This window comes from Gossypium arboreum, chromosome 6, assembly GCF_025698485.1.
Source record: "Gossypium arboreum isolate Shixiya-1 chromosome 6, ASM2569848v2, whole genome shotgun sequence".
NCBI classification, from domain to species: Eukaryota; Viridiplantae; Streptophyta; class Magnoliopsida; order Malvales; family Malvaceae; genus Gossypium; species Gossypium arboreum.
In genome coordinates, this window is record NC_069075.1 from 45,514,638 (window position 1) to 45,535,343 (window position 20,706).

The 20,706-nt window shown below is 36.9% G+C and overlaps 1 protein-coding gene across 2 annotated transcripts; it reads left to right on the plus strand.

The window, feature by feature from the left end:
* The first annotated feature begins 15,297 nt into the window (after positions 1 to 15,297).
* On the plus strand, positions 15,298 to 20,042 carry LOC108484203 (uncharacterized). 2 transcript variants are annotated; one of them, XM_017787904.2, is made up of 12 exons: positions 15,298 to 15,715; positions 15,794 to 15,878; positions 16,249 to 16,379; positions 16,473 to 16,575; positions 16,722 to 16,736; positions 17,289 to 17,434; positions 17,567 to 17,768; positions 18,015 to 18,089; positions 18,278 to 18,394; positions 19,063 to 19,107; positions 19,367 to 19,465; positions 19,565 to 20,042. In XM_017787904.2, the coding sequence occupies exons 1-12, from the start codon at positions 15,426 to 15,428 to the stop codon at positions 19,583 to 19,585; spliced, it is 1,329 nt and encodes a 442-aa protein (XP_017643393.1). In that variant the 5' UTR covers positions 15,298 to 15,425; the 3' UTR covers positions 19,586 to 20,042. The 2 variants fall into 2 exon arrangements, with proteins under 2 accessions (XP_017643393.1, XP_052886103.1); XM_053030143.1 differs by having other exon boundaries at positions 17,603 to 17,768.
* The last annotated feature ends 664 nt before the right edge of the window (positions 20,043 to 20,706 follow it).

The following is a 20,706-nucleotide window of genomic DNA, read 5'->3' on the forward strand; positions in this document are numbered from 1 at the left end:
ATACCCACAAATGATGCATTATATATACAATACATAAGATTAAGGTCATAATCATAGGGAAAACTAGAGGGATTTCCATTGTAATCAACATAATTTTTTTCTCTATTTCGAAGCAGCCAATATTTTTAACCTTTCATTTTTATTCAAAAGCTGACACCGAGGTGGACATAAGAGGATTCTCAGGGGGAGAGCGGATTTCTTAGTGAAAGTAGAGGTCAAACTCGGGTCAGTGTGACAGTGGTTATAGTTATGAATGAGTTGTTTAATAATGGCAATTGCCGTCGCCTAGAAAGGAGCATCATATTTACTCCATTGAAACAGTCACCCCCTTTCTAAGAGTCCTCCTACATCCACAACGGTGTCGGCCTTTAGATAAGAAGGAAGGTTAAAGGTACCGGTTGCCTGTAAATAGAGAAAATAAAATTAGGCCAATTATAATGGGAAACCCCATAGTTTTTCCTATGATTATGCCTTCAAACTTCTGTACGGTATTTATAAGGTAACATTTTCGGGTATTTAAAAAGTTTGAGCTTGTGGTAGCGTAACGATCATCAACTGGCTCCCCCGTTATACCCTAATCTATTACCTCATAAGGGTCGTCAATTGAGACCTCTACGTAGACTTCTACCCGTGATCATACAAAGCAAAATTATCCCAAAACTTGACTTCCCCAAGATAGGCTTTAGAGATAATGGTCCCATCTCGACATGATATATGAAATGTGTGCAACTCAGAGTGATATCGCATCACCGACGACTTAAGAATACCTCAAACATGAACCAAATATTTTTAACGATCGAAATTTTAACACCAAGAATTTTTTTATAGAATAGGGATGGGGGAGAAGATGTTTAAGGAATAATGATTCGAAAGAAGCACTATTTTCTAAACTAGAGCCTATTCCAACGGAGCCAGAACCTTGTGGGCCTGACGATCATGACTCGGAAAATGCTCCAAATCCAAACCCACAATATAGGGCATATGAATCTCCGCCTCACATGACCAATATTAACCTATCAACCGAGGGTGGTTTAGAGTTTCAGTAGCAACCGCACAGAACACTCGATCATGGAAGTACATCGTATGATGTACGAGTACTAGAAGTTGGAATGGAATACCCAAATAAAGATACTTTCCTTGCTGCACTAAAGCGATACAACTTTAAGAATGGCGTGAACTACTATTTCAAGAAGTCCAGTTTTGAGAAATTTGAGGGAAAGTGCGCAATACGCGAGGAGTGTGCAAATGGAAATCATGGCATCTTTACGAAAGAAAACCTGACTGTGGACGATAAAGAAGTAATTCGGTCCAAATACTTGTGCTGCAAGTAAGGATCATCCCATGCTAAACTCGGACATGATTTTTGACATTATTCTACAAATAGTGAAGGTGAGTCCCAGGATTTTAGTCCCAATGTTGATTACAACCATCCGTAACCAATACGACTATACTTCATCGTACTACAAAACATGGGTTACAAAACTAAAGGCTATGGATAAGTTGTAACATAGGTGGGATAGTTCATACAATTATCTTTGGCAGTGGTGTCAAGTATTGGATTGGTATGTACCAGGTTCCATAACCAATCTGGAAACGCACCCAACGTACTTCGATGATCAATTGGTCTCTGCAAAAAGAGTATTCTATCAATTATTTTGAACCTTTGAGCAATGCCGAGAAGCTTTCCAGAATTGCAACCTTTGGTGCAAATTGATGGCACTTGGCTGTATAGAAGGTATCAACATCGGTTGCTAATTGTCATTGCTCGGGATGGTAATCAAAAGATTCAGCTAATAGCATTTGCAATAACTCCTAGAGAAATCATAGATGACTTGGATTTCTTCCTGAGCTGATTACATCGCCACATTTGCTCGCAGCCTAACATATGTGTCATATTGGATAGGGGGACTGGAATACTGTCCATGATTGATCGATAGCATAGCCTTTGGGATTTCACCCATCATAGGTACAACTTATGACATGTTAGATCTATCTACCACTTAAAATATCCTTCAAAAAGTGAGTGAGATCAAGTCATTGACATGGGTATGTGGTTGCCACTATTTGCACAATCTTGTTACATCATACTAGGTTTGTTCTTTGCATTCATGGGTATGGTTTTCTCAACAGGGTACGAGTTCATCCAACATTGGTTCTACGAAATGTTGAACAACTTGGGCACCATCAACAGTTATGGTACGGCATACCTAACGAACATACCCTTCGAACAATGGACACAACCATATGATGGGGGTCTACGATATGAGCTCATGACATCAAAATTAGTCGAGTGCATCAATTTCTTCTAAAGGGGGTATGTCATTGTCCCATAACCTTTATTGTCAAATAAACATACTTTTACTTGGTTGCCTTATTTCCAAAGCAGACGGTGGTATATGTTGGAGAAATAATGGGTAGCCACAGTTGGTGCGAGGATGTCATGAAAGAGATTAGACGAAATACAGTGAGAGCGAACACTATGTATGTAGTGTTTCACTCGCATCGAACTCTGGAATTTTGAGTAATAGAGCACACTAAGCTCGACCAGGACATGTTAAGGGCATCATATCATGTTGACCTAACAGGAGAGACTTACGATTGTAGGAGATTTCAAGCACTTCGATTCCTATGTGCGCATGTAATTTCCATATGTAGGAACCTACAAATTGAGTACACACCTTAAATCAACAATGTGTATAGGCTGAAACTCATGCATAGAGTATGGAGTCTTGAATTTTTACCCGTCCTAGATAAGAGCAGTGTTCAACGTGTTGTATGAGTTGGTGCCAAATAGGGACCTGCATCTCATATCGAAAGGTCACCCAAATTCCACCCAAATAAAGAACAATATGGATATTTGCAAGAGGGATAGTCAACAGAGGTTATGCTAGTACTGTAGAAATCCAGGGCATACAAAGGCAACATGTTCTATGTTGAGGGGTATATTAGGGCCTCAATGTCGCTGGCCTTATTTACTTTCAGAGGATATAAAATTGATTACAATACTTTCATTCTTCTCGGGTACCAAATTTGTTATTTCTTATTAACTTACGTATAACTTATGTTAGAATGTAACAAAACAAAAATGAGTTGCAATGAAAATCTGTGGTTTTTTTATTGATGCCATCTATATTTACATCACAATAGATAAATAAATATATCATTGGTGTCGTTGAAGAGAATGTGTGTCATAGGGCGGTGGCTAACAGCCGCGAGGAGGATTTCTGTACACAACTATTGTTGCGGGCTCATAAACTAGATCATCACCATTGTACTCATCTTCTTCGCCTTCACCCCCATCCCCTTACTCATATTTGTCTCCACCCTTAGTTTTGTCTTCGTCATAGTGTTCATCTTCGTTATAGTGTTCGCCTTCGTCTTCCCCTTTGTCTCCATTACTTTTCTTTGTGCTTGAGTTTGGTGTCGTCCTAGCCTCTCATCGTGTATCCTCTATTCCAGCAAAATATGGTTGTGCTGATGACCCACCTCGATAAAACAATGATGCAATAAATGTTTCTGACACTATCGACATGTAAGTGTATGGTGTCGCAAAACTTGAATACGTTGGCATTGACCCGAGCATCGAAATTGGCATCGATGATTGAATCAGTGGTGGTATCGGTGTTGTCATCAGTAAAGGTACATGTGTCGGCATCTAGCTCAGCATTTTCTACGGTATCAAAGTTGACACGGGGTGTAGAATATAGGGGATGTCGGTGCCCTAAGATATGTACCTGCGGGAACAGAGGAACCAGGTACATGCCGCGATGCGTAGTGCAATGCTTGTGAAAAAATAAGGTTAGTGAAATGAACAATAATAACTGGAGTGAATTGACCAAGATATTGCGTAGACATAGTTTGTTCAGTCGAGAGTCGATGACAAACCCGTCATGCAACCACGTCCGGCCCTACGTTGCCGGGGCAGTTGTTGTTGCCTCTTCTGATGATTTGCCTACTTCTTGCCTCTTGAGAAAATTGGTCTATTCCTTGCCTCTATCGATAACAGATATGACTTGCAGCAATTCTGAACCATGACATGTACTCCAAACAAGCTATCGTGTCCAATAAGAAAAATGGCTTGCAGATGGGTAATAATTCCATCCTACGATCCTTAATGTCGATGTAGTCCTTGTGAACCTTTTGTCAATCCTTGTCGTTCTTCCCGTGAAAGTCCACCTCGTGCAGCTCTTCTATGTCTCACGGTGGCAATGAAATTTGTTGCCTCCACCCGAACTGTAGCATCACCCAATCTGATTCGTGTCTTTTCACTGTCGCATACACTATCAATAGCACCTCCGTGCCCCACATCCCCGAATGGCCAATAATTCCAACGAGATGAAAGATATGATATCATTGTCGGCATACGACATCTATTCAAACTGAAGTGCACAATTGTAAATTTCATTATTTACGAAATTTTATTTTACAAATTATTGCGTAATTATTATAGGTTGAAAATAATAAGTAATTAACCTCAGCTTCTGAGCATTGATCTAACAGCATCCATATCTTCAAGCTGTTCAGGTAGTCCTATGTAACTCAGCCCATGGTTCCACCTATACAAGCAATATGTTAGTTCAAACATATAATAGATAAAAACATTTACAATACAAACTACACATTTATTAATAAATGATTTTTACCTTGTCACTAACGGGAACATGGATAGGTCGTTCACTCGAGGAGGTAGAAACGGTAGTCACCACTAGGCCCACAACTGCAGCAGGAGTAGGCAACCACCAATTGACATTTTATCCAGTTCCATCGTCCGACACAACTCTCGGTACAACGTGGCTAACAGGGCTGATCCCCAACCCAGTCGTCTGCATTCTTTGAAGTCTGCTAGGTGTAGTAGCCACCTTACGTGCACCAAATTTCAAGATTTATGGGGCATTAAAATTTCCCTGATTAACCTCATAATGAATGCTCAGGCTTATTATTGTTTGACGAGGTCGGTCGCTTGCTGAAAAACTTTTTGAAATTGGTTTCCAACCACTTTATCGATATCTGACCATTTTGAAATTTTTTTGAGACCTTCCCTAAATATGTCATGCAAAGGTCCTCTTTACTAGGAATGACTGCTGACCCCATGACGAATGACCCATCCACCGGCAGACCGAGTTGTAATGCTATGTCGTCGAGTGCGATTGTACACTCACCGCATAAAATATGGAAAGTGTGTGTCTTGGACCTCCATCTATCCACCAACGCGCTGATGAGTATAGGATTTAGTTTTCAGCCCCTAAGAATATGAAGGTATGCAAGAACCCCGCCTCTTGCAAGTAACCATGAATTTCAGTGATCGGAACTGTTTCCAAATGATGTATAAAGCCCTCCAAAACACGATCATTCGCATATTTATAACGACAAAAATTTTATTTTAAATTATTTTAAAAAATAAAAAACTTTAAATATAACTTAATTGAAAATAATGAAATTTAAAGTTCCATCTTACCATTATTGCTTGAAGGGCAGATATATGCTTGTCGTTGAAACAAATTAGAGAGGTTATCATTTGTGAAAATTTAATCCAAACGAATAAAATACGAAACAATTAAAAAAATCTAATATTTTTAAACGAGAGTATCAGAAAATTTAGAACAATAGCTTCAGAAAATTAAGAGAGTTGAGAGATTAGAAAGATTTTAGAGAATAGGATGTGAGTGAAAAAAAATAAAATTAGATGGTATTTATAGGAAAAAATTATTATCGTTGGGTGATGGGCGTCGAAACCACCTAATATAATTCCTACAAAATAACTCTAATTAGTAGTAAGAGTGGTAGTAGGTCGACCCCACAAGGATTGGATGCTATAATCAACTTTCGTGTATAGCTTATGATCAGATTGTTTGTCGTGTCGAAGGTCGTGCAATAGTCGTGCCCACAACTCCAATCGTACCTACAAAAATTAAAAATAAAACTAAATCGGGGGTTTTTTTGAAATGTTTAGAAACTAGATAATTGAAATAGCATAAATAATTAATTAAATAAATTAGAAAATAAATTCAGAATTTTGCAACATATAAAATAAACCTTAGCCTTAGACTCGGTAAATTTCGTATCAAGAATCGACTCTCGAAAATTAATCTTCTCCTCCAAACGATAAGCTGGTTATAGCAGTTAAGAATGTCCTAACCACCAATTCCTCCTCTAGTAGCTGGTTCCGATACGACCTGTAAACCAACCCTTACCGATTATCTAACCGAGATACACACATTCCCGATTCAAGATTCAGGCAGCTTTGCATTCTGAAGAACCCAACTCGAATTAACGGCCTCAACCGCGTGGGTCATTTAAATCTGATCACTTTTTCCTCGATTTGTTCTCGGAGATCTGAATACAGCACGGCCGACTCCTTCTTTCAACTGTCAGCTAACACGACTCCAACCCAACATGCACTTTTTAGCTTGTAATCGAGTTAACCTTAAGGGATGGGTTGTCAATCTCGATACTTAGGAAAAGAATGAATACCGATTGGACAGATTTTAGCACGAATTCGTATCTCACGATTCCCGATCGGAAAGAACACTGACCTAAAGCTAAGATGAAATTTAGTGAAGTATGAAATTATTCATGCTTTGTAAACTTGGAAAGTAATTTTGATGAAGGGGTTGAAAAATGGGAAAGAGAAGCACTTGGAAAGCAATAAGCCCAATTTAGTAAAGAAAAGAAAATTGCAATTGAAACTAGCAGAATGCTTCACTCCAATTTGAAAGAGAAAAAAAAAAGAATATTCCAATTCCAAATTGAAGTAGGAAATAGCATTAAGTGATGATTTCCTAAGAACATAAAGCCTCTATTTATAAACATGGGGTTTACTAAATTTAGCCTAAACTAATTTAATATAAAATTAAAAATAAAATAAAAATAAATAATAAATAATAAGATTTTCCTATTTTTGGCTTTTACAAAGTCAAAAGTTTTGATGTGTCCTTGGCTTCCTCCACCTTTTTATTTGGGCCCCATTTCAATGATTGTCTTTCAAATTGGCCCTTTTAGCTTGTTTTTGACTAATTCCATCCCTAACAAGACTAAATCATAAAAGCACTTAATTCGCAGGGTTCAGTTCAAAAATAAACCAAATTAAACACAAAAAATATGCAAATTAACATGTTTATCAAATCCCCCTACTTAACTCATGCTTGTCCTCAAGCATATTGTTCCTTCAAACATTAGAATTCATTCTATAATTTAAAAATCGAGCCTCTTTTCTGCATCCTCAATCAATGCAAACAATATAGACAAAAAATAAATGAATGTTCAAAATATATAGTTTGATCAACAAGTGTCATAAAATTGAAATATGTGAACTAAACAATTTCATCAAAATGAGTTTGAATCTAATAATTTGCAATGCATTGTTAACTATGCATTAGTAAAAATTTTTAGACATGGTCAAACATTTTTACGCGAACTAGGATGACAACCCAAGCACCCTATCCGAGTTACTCAATTCAAACGGTCTTTATTACTATTTTTTATCAGCATTTGCTCGGTTAGCAGAATGTTTGTAAGTTATCGACTTGTCACTCGAACCTTTTTACGTGAGATAAGATGACAACCCAAGCACCTTACCCCGGTTACTAAATTCGGTCACGTTTTTGAAACTTCACTCATAACTTGAGCTTCAAATTTTTTTATTTTATTAATTTATTTATACACAAGCAAATATTTTTCCAAACAATCAATTTATACAAAAAATCTAGCTACATATATCAACCTTAAAACACAAATGTCGACTAATCTATACGCTTGAACATTTAGAATAAAAAATTTGCCCAATTGTCCAAATTGACTAAGTATGAGATTAAAGGCTCAATGTCAAATAAACTATCGAATAAATTCAATGTAAGGTTGAACATATGCAAAAGAGAGACATGCAGCAAAAATCATGCATATTTACTTACCAACTCAACCCCCTACATAATCTATGCTTGTCCTCAAGCATGTGTTATATGCAATAAAGTTTAGTAACTCAAACAACAAGCAAAAAGAAAGGTTAAGAATACTCCCCAGTGTTTCAATCAATGTTGTCGGTGTTGGGAAATAATTGTCAGCAATTAGCACGGCATGCCCACGCCACCATCATTATTCGACTTCTAGAAAACCTCTATTATGTTCCTGAAAACAACAAATTCACTGGATTAAATAAAAATTTATTTATTTACAACATAAATCTTACTAAAACTCAAAATTAAATAAATGAAAATAAATTTTGGTTACCTCCTAAAAAGTGCTTCTATTTATCGTCGTTAGTTGGACGACCTAGGAATTTATTTATTCGACTCTTCGAGGGCTAACTTCTCAACCACGTGGACTTGAAAATTCTCGTAGAAAAGCTTTAATCGCTGTCCGTTAACCTTAAAAAAATTTTGGATTCCTTGCTTTTAACCTTGACTGCACCATGTCAAAATATATGAGTAACAATGAAAGGCCCTAACCACTTAGTCCGAAGTTTACCTGCAAAAATTTTTAATGTAGGGTCATAAAGTAATACTTTTTATCCTACCATAAATTGTTTACGGGTTATCTTTTGTTCATGATATGCTTTGACCTTATCTTTATAAATTTTGGCACTCTTATATGCTTCTCGTCGAATTTCCTCGAGTTCCTGGATATGTAACTTACGATGCTTACTTGCAACTTCCAACTCCATATTGCATTACTTGACCACCCAAAACGCCTTATGTTCTAGCTCAACAGGGAGATGGCACCGTTTATCGAAAATTAATCGATAAGGAGACATACCTATGAGTCCTTTATAAGTTGTTTGGTACACCCACAGTGCATTGTTAAGTCGTAAACTCCAATATTTTCTATCGGGCTTAACGGTCTTCTCCAAAATCAACTTGATTTCTCAATTTCACACCTCCGCTTGACCGTTTGAATGAGGGTGATAAGTCGTAGCAACCTATTGCACTACCCTGTATTTCTTCAAGAGCGTGTCGATTACTTTATTATAGAAGTGCATTCCACGATCGCTAATCAATGCTCGCGGTATGCCAAACCTGGAAAAAAATATAACTCTTTAAAAAATCGACTACCATTTTGGCATCAGCATGACGAGTGGCTTTTGCTTTCATCCACTTCGACACATAATCAACTGCAAGAAGAATATAGATGTTACCGTAAGACGAGACAAAAGGTCTCATAAAATCTATACCCATATATCAAATATTTCACAAACATGTACCGGGGTTAGTGGCATTTCATTTTTTCGGCTCAGGTTTCCTACCTTTTAGCACTTTTCTCATGTTTTGTAGAACAAATACGCATCTCGAAAAATATGTGGCCAATATAGTCCACATTCAAGCACTTTATGTGCGGTTCATTTAGGGCCAAAATGTCTACCACATCCATAAGAATGACAAAAAGATAAAATTGATTTTACCTTAGTTTCTGCAATGCACCTTCGAGTTACTTGATCGGAACAATATTTCCAAAGGTAGGGGTCATCCCAAATGTAGTATCGCGGTTCGCGTTTGATCTTATCTTTTTCAGAACGCGATAAGTTAGAAAAGACCATACTTGTGGTAAGGTAATTCACCATGTCTGCGTACCAAGGAAAAATTATCTGAATAGCAAGTAGAATTTCGTCTGAAAAATCGTCTTTAAGCGCTGTGACGTCCTTCGATGGAGGTATTCAGCTTAGATGGTCAGATATCAAATTTTCATGTCTTTTTTATCTTTTATTTCGAGATCAAACTCCTACTAAAGTAATATCCACCTTATAAGCCTTGGTTTTGCTTCCTTCTTCCCAATCAGATATTTAAGAACTGCATGATCAGAGAAAACGACAATCTTAGTCCCTAATAAGTATGAACAAAATTTTTCCAAAGCAAAAACTATAACTAAAAACTCCTTTTCAGTAGTCGAGTAATTGCTTTGGGCAGCATCTAAAGTCTTAGACGCATAGGAGATAACATGTGGTTCTTTCTCGATTCTTTGCCCAAGGACTGCTCTTATGCTATAGTCACTTGCATCGCACATTATCTCGAAAGGATAATTCCAATTTCGTGGTTGAACGATAGGTACTGAAATGAGCTTATTTTTTAGCGTGTCAAACGCATCTCTACACGATTGGTCAAACTTGAACTCCTTGTCCTTCTGTAGGAGATTGCAAAGCGGTTGTACAATTTTCGAAAAGTCCTTAATGAACCGCCTATAGAAACTTGTATGACCAAGGAAAGAACGGATCTCCCTTACAGTTGTGGGGTATGGTAGTGAGTTAATAATGTCAATTTTTACTTTATCGACAAAAATTCCCTCAGCAGAGATGATATGACCTAGAACTAATCCTTTATCTACCATAAAATAACATTTCTCATAATTTAGAACAAGGTTAAATTCTAAGCATCTTTCCAAGATTTTTGCAAGATTTGACAAACATACCTCGAAGGACTCACCATATACAGTAAAATCGTCCATGAGTACCTCAATTATGTTCTCGACGTAGTCGGAAAATATACTTACCATGCACCTTTGAAACGTAGCTAGTGCCTTACAAAGTCTGAACGGCATCCTTCTGTAAGCGAACGTGCCAAATGGGCACGTAAACATGATATTTTCTTAATCTTCCGGTGCCACTGGAATTTGAAAAAACCTTGAATAACCATTGAGACAACAATAATGAGACTTTCTAGCTAAACGTTCTAACATCTGGTCAATAAAAGGAAGTGAAAAGTGATATTTCTGACTTAGGGAATTCAACTTCCTATAATCGATGCAGACTCTCCATCCGTTTTGGACCCGAGTGGGAACCATCTCACTTAACGAATTCTCAATTATGTTAAACCGGTCTTTTTCGATACTACATGGACTGAGCTAACCTAATTACTGTCAGAAATAGGATAGATCATCCCGGCATCATGTAGCTTTTGGACCTCTTTTCTCACCACCTTCATCATAGGCGGATTGAGACACTTTTCCTCCCTTTTGGGAACAGCATTATCGACAACCTGAATTTTGTGCATGCAAGTCGAGGGGTTCAACCCTTTAATGTCAGCTATCGCCCATCCAATTACCTCTTTATAGTCTCTAAGAACTCGCAACAAGTTTTCCTTTCTATCTTCGAGAGTTTACTCAAGATTATTACTGGTAAGGTGTTTCCTTTACCGAGAAAAGCATACTTCAAGTGACCTGGAAGGGGTTTGAGTTCCAACTTTGGAGCTTGCAAAACAGATGGTACAAGCTTGGTTTGTGAAGGAGATAATTCAAAAAATTTACCTAAATTTTTCGGCAATTGCGATGCCTCCAAATAAGCCACTGTTTCGTGAATAGACTCTTCAAAGTTTATCCACTCCTCTTGTTCCTTTATGGCATCAAAGTCTAGACTTCTGCATAGAACAGTTTGTAATTCATCCTCGTCATGATATTCTAAATGTAACTTAGTTAAAGGATCAATTATATCAATGTTAGAAACATTAGAAATCAGGCTAGGACAGTTCATGGCCTCATAGACATTGAATTTCACCACCTTCCCATCTAACTCCATAGTGAGTATCCCACTTCATACATAAATCTTTGTTTGAGCGGTACTCAAAAATAGCCTCTCGAGAAGTATGTCAGATGAATTGGACGAATTGTCATCCTCCATGTCAATAATGTAGAAGTCTGTAGGAAATATTAGCTCGTTTACCTTGACAAGAACGTCCTCTAATACTCCCTCTAGATGCACCATAGATCTATCTACAAGCTGGATAACCACACCTGTTTCCTTTAAAGGACCCGCGTTAAGTAGTTTATAAATTGAGAAAGGCATAACATTAATTGATGCGCCTAAGTCACACATTGCTTTTTTAATACCGACACTACCTATTTTACAAGATATGAAAAACATAACTTGGTCCTTACATTTAGGCAGAATTTTTCGTTAAGTATGGTGGGGACATTTTCTCTGACATTTACCTTTTCATTGCCCAGAAGTTTTCTTTTACTCGTGCATAACTCTTTTAGAAATTTTGCGTATCGTGGGATCTGCTTAATCGCATCGAGAAGAGGTATTTGATTTCCACCTTTCGGAAGGTGTCGAAGATCTCCTTCTCGTCTCGCTCCTTCTTGCATTGGACAAGTCTTCTGGGAAATGGAAGTGGTACTACAAATGATTTTTGTGGTGCTGACTCTATTAGACCCTCTATGTTAAGTTTATCCCTATCTTGACTAGATTCGTGGGAGCGAGTAGTGTCGTGGCCACGACTCATGTCAGGTATGGGCTCCAAAACCTTTCCACTCTTCAATGTCATAACGCTTGCATTTATGTCAAGGGTTTGGCTCAGTTTGGGATGACAACTTACCTTGGGACTCCAAACGGCTAACCGTGAGCGCGAGTTTGCTCACTTGCTTGTCAACTCCTGCAAATGCATGTCAATTTTTTATTGGAATTTCTCAGTACTATTAGCTAGCCTTTCCAATATGGCTTCCAAAGATGACTTTGGGGGTGGTATCTGTTGATTCTGTGGTGGCCTTTGTTGAAATTGTTGATTGAACTACGAATTTATCTCATAACTGAGATTTAGATAATTTTTCCACCTCACATTATACGAGTGTGAGTAGGGGTCATACCGCCTTTGGGGCGGTCCTGGAAAGTTTTCGATAGCATTCGCTTGTTCTGTCGAATCTTCATGTAAAATCAGACAAGAGTTCATCGGGTGGTCTGACTTAGCGTAAATTTTGCACAACCGTGCTGGGCTCGATTTATCTGAAAGAAAAGTTTGAACAACGTTAGTCAGCTTATCAATTTTATCTTCTAGAGATAGAGAACTTAACCCATGAACCCGTCTGTGGGTTCTGTGGCCGGTCAGAATTGTTGAGAGTTAGCAGCCATGGTCGAAATTAACTCTCTCGCTTTTTGGGACGTCATATTAACAAGTGCCCTCCCACTTGTAGCATCAATCATCTTCATTTCCATCGGGAGTAATCCCTCATAGAAATAATGGAAGAGTGGCTGTTCAGTCAGTCCATGTTGTGGGCAACTCGCACATAACTTTTTGTATCGCTCCTAGTAATCATAGAGCAATTCAGCGTCCTTTTGGCGGATTCTCACAATGTCTTTCCTTAGTTCGGATGCTCGAGCTGCAAGGAAGAATCTGTCAAGAAACAAACGAGACATGTCAGACCATGTATTGACAGATCCCGGAGGCAAATAAAATAGCCACTCTCTAGCAGAGTCGGCCAGTGAGAAAAGAAAAGTACGAAGTTTGATTTGGTCTTCAGTTACTCCTAGAAACTTCATGCTTATGCACACCATATGGAATTCCTTAAGGTGTGTGTGCGGGTTTTCGTTCTGTAGTCCACGAAAGGTAGGTAGTAAGTGAATCAAACCAGATTTTAACTCGAGTAGAGTTCCTCCTGCCGGATAGGTTATACATAAAGGTTGTTGTTCATCCAGTGCCGCAGCGAGTTGGCGTATCGTCTGTTCAACCATCTTGATTGGTTCGTCAAACGAGAAAATTTCTTCAGTATATGATATAGTTTCGAATCCAGGATTTGGCCATTTACCACGCCGTATGGCTTCTCCTTCGCAGCTGTCGAGCCAATTTCTCAATTTCTGGTTCAAACTCTAGAGCTCCCAGTTCTGATCTGGTCATAAGGTAAACAAACAAAAATTAGAATAATATCTCCAGTCCCCGGCAACGGCGCCAAAATTTGATGGGCGTCGAAACCACCAAATATAATTCCTACAAAATAACTCTAATTAGTAGTAAGAGTGGTAGTAGGGTCGAGTCCACAAGGATTGGATGCTTATGATCAGATTGCTTGTCGTGTCGAAGGTCATGGCAATAGTCGTGCCCACGACTCCAATCATACCTGCAAAAATTAGAAATAAAAGTAAATCAGGGATTTTTTGAAATGTTTAGAAACTAGATAATTGAAACAACAAAAATAATTAATTAAATAAATTAGAAAATAAATTCAGAATTTTGCAACAGATAAAATAAACCTTAGCCTTAGACTCGGTAAATTTCGTATCAAGAATCTATCCTCAAAAATTAATCTTCTCCTCCAAATGATAAGCTGGTTATAGCAGTTAAGAATGTCCTAACCACCAATTCCTCCTCTAGTAGCTGGTTCCGATACGACCTGTAAACCAACCCTTACCGATTATCTAACCGAGATACACACATTCCCGATTCAAGATTCAGGCAGCTTTGCATTCTGAAGAACCCAACTCGAATTAACGGCCTCAACCGCGTGGGTCGTTTAAATCTGATCACTTTTTCCTCGATTTGTTCTCGGAGATCCGAATACAGCACGGCCGAATCCTTCTTTCAACTGTCAGCTAACACGACTCCAACCCAACATGCACTTTTTGGCTTGTAATCGAGTTAACCTTAAGGGATGGGTTGTCAATCTCGATACTTAGGAAAAGAATGAATACCGATTGGACAGATTTTAGCACGAATTCGTATCTCACGATTCCCGACCAGAAAGAACACCGGCCTAAAGCTAAGATGAAATTTAGTGAAGCATGAAATTATTCATGCTTTATAAACTTGGAAAGTAATTTTGATGAAGGGGTTGAAAAATGGGAAAAGGAAGCACTTGGAAAGCAAGAAGCCTAATTTAGTAAAGAAAAGAAAATTGCAATTGAAACTAGCAGAATGCTTCACACCAATTTGAAAGAGAAAAAAAAGAATATTCTAATTCCAAATTGAAGTAGGAAATAGAATTAAGTGATATTTCCTAAGAACATAAAGCCTCTATTTATATACATGGGGTTTACTAAATTTAGCCTAAACTAATTTAATATAAAATAAAAAATAAAATAAAAATAAATAAACTAAAATAAGATTTTCCTATTTTTGGCTTTTACAAAGTTATTTTTGATGTGTCATTGACTAAAATATTTTTAACTTGTTTTTGACTAATTGCATACCTGACAAAATTAAATCATAAAAGCACTTAATTAGCACATTCAGTTCAAAAATAAACTAAATTAAACACAAAAAATATACAAATTAACATGTTTATCATTGGGGATCTTTAAATTTTTTTACCGTTGCTTGACCAATGTTCAAAAAGACATTGAATTTGATTGTGAAGGAAAACACGTCGAGCTGAACGTACTTTCTATCCAATTAATCGCACTTCCTGTCTAGTTGGGGAAAATCTATTTCCCTAATTTTTTTAAAAAATAGTATAAGCCCTAATTGAAAAGAATTGGCATATTTGGCTAATTTAACAAAAAAAATAAATTTTAATCAATATATTATTTCAATAAAAATAATATATTTAATTCTTATATAAAAATGTAAATGAAATTACATTTAAATTTAAAAAAAAAAAAAACTGGTCAAAATTGTCATTTAAGCCCAACTCATTTCATTACTTCATTTCTTACCCTCTCACTGACAGTCGCTCAAAGCCTCGATTTAGCAGAAGAGAAGAAGAGTAAGAAAGCTTGAATTCTGAAATCGTTTCAAGCCATGAGCACGACTCAACAAGGAACCCACTCCCTTGCCTTCAGGGTGATGCGGCTTTGCAAGCCTTCTTTCCACGTCGAACCTCCCTTCCGCCTTGACCCCGCCGATCTCTTCGTCGGTGAAGACATCTTTGACGACCCACTCGCTGCCGCTAACCTTCCTCCGCTCTTATCTTCCCAACTCACTAAGTCAATGGACTCCTCCGATCTGACTTACAGCAACCGATTCCTCCTCCACCATCCATCTGATGCTATGGGCTTCTCTGGCCTCCTCCTCCTCCCTCAATCCTTCGGGTCTCACTACATCCCTCTTTTCCTTTTCTTTCAAGTTCTTTAATTTCTTATTTAGTAGTGTTGATTAAATTAATGTAGGGCGATTTATTTGGGAGAGACATTCTGCAGCTACATTAGCATCAATAATAACTCTAATTTTGAAGTCAGGGACATTATTATTAAGGTCAGTTTGTTTAATTTGTTACTTTTTGATGACGTTGCCGCAATTTTTAGCTTTTCAATTGTTTATTTGCTGCATTGATAATGCCTGTGAAACTAAAGGGAGTTTTGATTTGAATTTTAAAATTGACATTTTGTCCCCTCTTTGATCGAGTTTGATTAAGCTTTTGTATTACTAGCATGGAAAATTGAAAAGGGTTAGATCATGTGCTTCTTCTTAAGCTTGTTTGAGTATCGGAAATCCCTTTTTTTCACTGTTCTTTTTAATTTATTTACTTATTTTCACGTATGTTGAGAAAAGTGGCTAACTGAGGTTTTGCCTGGGTGTTCATACAAACTTTTACGTATGTTGAGAAGTCTTTGTTTGATTGTAGGCTGAAATTCAAACGGAGAGGCAGAGGATCCTCCTGCTGGATACATCAAAATCACCTGTTGAATCTGTACGTGCAGGCGGACGATATGATTTCATTGTGGAACATGATGTCAAGGAACTTGGAGCTCATACGTATGTGGCAGCTGGTTGGTTTTTATATTTCCTGTAATTCTTTAATTATATTTCCTCTAACTTGGTCTTTATTTGTTGCGTGACAAAATTCAGGCTGGTTTGCACTGCATTGTACAATGATAATGATGGAGAAAGAAAATATCTTCCACAGTTTTTCAAGTTCGTTGTTGCTAACCCTTTATCAGTTAGGACAAAGGTACTGTCCCATGCCTCAAGAGAGAAATAAGTTAAATCTAATGTGCATGCTGGCATTTGTTTCTGTTCTTTCAGACTCTTTCTTAGTTTTAACTTTGACTTTTTCCCATTCAAAATTGTAATTTCTTTTCTATCCCTGTTGTGCAGGTCCGTACTGTCAAGGTAGGTTGAGACTTGGGTTCTCTGATGTAAGTTTATAAAGCCTAGATACTCACGCTGCTACTAGTAGATTCTTTTTATGTAATATAAACTATAGAAATGAAAGGGCCAAAATGGCATGGAATTTATAAATTGCAAGTGATTTGTAAATGAAATTGATATAAAATAAATTCCTACAACCTGAGTATTTTATCCCTCCTTCACTGAGGATTGTTCGAGGGGAGGGCAAGGCATAGGCTACCCTTCATTATGCACCTTAGCCTCTGAGTTTCCTTCTGTTGTTTTCTTTTTCTTTTGTTTTTCCTCATTTGTAGCATTAAAAGCCAAGTCAGATGTTTGTTTTTTTCTGTTGCAACTCGGTTTCTGCAATATGTAAAGCTACCATCTGATGATTGGAGTGCTTCATTTGGTTTTATAGTTGTTGATCTTTGACAAGTGCTGCCAATACCAGCACCGTTGTCTTAACCTTTGTTTACATCTGCATTGCTAGTTGTAGAAGTTGTAAATCAACTTGGGTTTTGTCCTTCTGTAATAGCTGAATTTTTTTTATCTCAGGAAACTACCTATTTAGAAGCTTGCATAGAGAATCATACAAAATCAAACCTTTATATGGACCAAGTTGAGTTTGAACCGGCTCCTCATTGGAGTGCTACAGTACTAAAAGCTGATGAACTCCATCCTGTAGATAATTCATCAACTGGGTAAGTAGTGGGTATATCACATGGATGTATGATTTTGATTGCTTTTCTGTTAGAATCTTGTCCAAACAATGCTTTGAGTTATGAATTCTGATTACCTTTTTGATAATTTGACTAAAACTGTTGATCATTTAGTGGCAGAGAGATATTTAAGCCACCTATTCTTATCAGATCTGGTGGGGGAATTCACAATTACCTTTATCAACTGAAATTGGCTTCACCTGATTCTGCACAAATGAAGGTAGAGGGGACTAATATTCTTGGTAAACTTCAGATAACATGGCGTACAAATTTGGGTGAACCTGGTCGCTTGCAAACACAGCAAATTCTAGGCACTGTAAGTTAAAACAATTATAGTTTTAGAAGAATAAGTTTCATGTTGCCTTTTGTGAAATCTGTACTACTATACTGAAACAAATAATTATTTTTCATTCTTTTTCCTTTTTAGGAAAAGGAAAAGAAAAACACCGTTGAATTCTCTATGTTCTAGTTATTTTGCGAGTTTGAAATCTGTATAACTTTCAATACAAAAAATTAAAAATGAATTATCAAACTCATTCTGATGGCATTTCCTCTTTTTCAGCCAATCAGTTGCAAAGAGATTGAGTTGCAAATCCTGGAGATTCCATCTCTAATCAATTTGGATAAGTCCTTTTTGGTATGTTTTACCTATGCATTTTGTTTCAAATTATGGCAATTTTTTATAAAGAAACACTTTTCTTCCTAATGAGGAAACTTAAGATTGCTGCTGTTATGTTTTTTTCTGCCTAGAGATTCTCTCTTTTCTTCTAAGTCTTCAACGTCATAGTCTTTGAATAAGTTAATTGACTTAATGACCACTTGCAGGTACATCTAAATCTCACTAACCATACAGACAGAGAGTTGGGCCCATTTGATGTCCGGCTATCACAAAATAGCGCACATGAGGAGAAGAATGTTATGATTAATGGGCTTCAGACTATTGTAAGTGATTTAATTGACTTCCAACATTATTTTAGCTATTTTCTCCTAAACTATTATTACATATTTTGGAAGCATGTATACCTAAAGCTTTCCTATTTAGAGAGAGGTAGACAGTGATGATAAGTGAGAAATGGTCTTGAAGTTATATTCTTAGAACTTCTTCATGAAAGGAGATTTGTGTTAGGTGGTTGCCAAAGTGATATGCCACACCACCAAATGTATTCATGAATGGTTGGCAGGTTTTTTATTTTTTTAAACTCTTCATTCTTAGAGCTTCTTGATGAAGAGAAACATGTAGTTGGTGGCATCTAAAATGATCTGGTCAGTTTGGTGAGATTGGTGTATTAAAGCTAAAGGTGTAATGGGAATTCAGTCTGTCTAATTATGTCATGGTAACTGAGGATCACTTGACCGATCAACACACAAAATATAGTGGTTCTTTTCTTAGATATCACAGTTTTTTTTGTTTTTTTTTCCAAGTGAGGTGCTTCTTATGGTTATGAAGTAGTTGAATACCTCAAGCATAACTCAGATTAATTGCTTCGAATAAGTTTATTATTACTTCAGTGACATAAATGAAGATTTGCAGTATGCTTTTTCTGTTTAGCGTAGCATATAAAATTATGATTTAAGGCAATTGTTGATACAGATTTTACACTTGTGTACAGGTATTACCACAGGTGGAAGCATTCGGTTCCACTGATTTCCATCTGGTATGAAGAAAATTTCCAGACCATTTATTTTCAATCTGGCTGTTTTAGTTGTGGCTTCGGCCTGGACTTCAACATGCAATCATTTATTTCCAAATGGAAGATATTGCCTTGTCTGATACTTATTAATAAATTGCCGAGGGCCCAGTTGGATTTCTGTTCACGAATTTTGCTGTTATTTCATCTACAACTACTTGGACATAAGTTGTATTTATGTCGATGTTTTTGCTTCATTTGTAATTTACGGGTTTTACATGTGCAGAGCCTGATTGCAACTAAACTTGGAGTCCAGAGAATAAGTGGAATTACAGTGTCTGACACAAAAGAGAAGAAAACTTATGACCCATTGCCAGATGTCGAGGTTGTTTTCATATGCGCAGATTTTAGCAAATTATTATGTTTACTTGCCTACTTCAATTGATAAATATCAGCTCTGATGCATCTTTTCACTGCATTGCAGATCTTTGTGGAGTCTGATTGATATATCAAATAGTTACCGATTGTTTCGGCTTGCTGAAGGAATCATCTCTCAACCGACCAAGAAAAGATGCTTCGATGTGTAAGTGTCATTGGCATGAGCAGCAAGCTAATTTGTTGTGACTGTTGCCTATGTTCAAATTGCAATTGTTGCAAAGAGTGGATGGCTGCCCTCCCTCACATATGCCTGTTTTGATCTGTTCGAGGTTCAAATGCTGAGCTGCCTCATGTGTTAGAACTTAGATGATGAACTCTTCAATGTTTTCCTTTTCTCATCACATATAATTAAAGATATATTTACAGTACAATGTTGTACTTGTTTAACTTGGAAGTCGAACTGCTTGTAGGTAAACAAAAGTTGTGTTTTTAAAGTTATTATTGCAATATTTTTCTGACATTACTAAACTGAAATTGGGAAAATCTAAAGTTTCATTCTATAATAAGATTTTTGTTTTGAATAATCTCATTATAAGTTTTGATTATATATATATATTTTAAACAATATCTAAAATTACTCATAATCTTTGTTTAATTCATAAATAAGAGGATAATATATTTAAGCATATTTGAATACATATTTTCTTGCAGTTAATTGAGTTTAATTGACATCAATAATCATTGCATTTTATTAATCATTTTCCTATAAATATGAGTCCTGAGAATAAGTTAAAAGTTTTTTATCACATTAATATTAGAAAAATAAACAAAAGTTCAAAGTATAATAAATTTTAATTTTGTCAGCAAAAATCGATTTCAGCTTGAAAGAGCAGGAAATTTGTTAGTTTGGGCGAAAAGCTAGGAAAAAGATGTATGATAACTTGCTTCTTTATCACTAAAATATTTGAAGGTCCGTCTCAATCATGTCAAGTTGGGTGAAAAATAAAAGCGGACTTTTGCAGGCCAATATTGTGCCAATCAGACAGATTTCCAGACCATTGGGTTGGAAAACGGCCCGTGGCCTGTTGAGTCCAATTGCATCAGACTGAAAAGGCTGAAGACCGATTTTCAGGCATCGAGAAACCACAAAACTGACCTGACTTGGTATTGTCAAACCGGAGCAGACTTGTTGACTTGGATTCCCACATAAGCCCCCCAAGCTTTGTTTCTCATTTTGTACAAGGTAAG

Excerpts from the sequence above, each read along its gene's own strand:
- LOC108484203 (XM_017787904.2), top strand. The coding sequence starts at position 15,426 with ATGAGCACGACTCAACAAGGAACCCACTCCCTTGCCTTCAGGGTGATG. Across the intron at positions 15,716-15,793 it reads CTCCTCCCTCAATCCTTCGG|GGCGATTTATTTGGGAGAGA; the intron begins GTCTCACTACAT and ends AAATTAATGTAG. Across the intron at positions 17,435-17,566 it reads GTAGATAATTCATCAACTGG|TGGCAGAGAGATATTTAAGC; the intron begins GTAAGTAGTGGG and ends TTGATCATTTAG.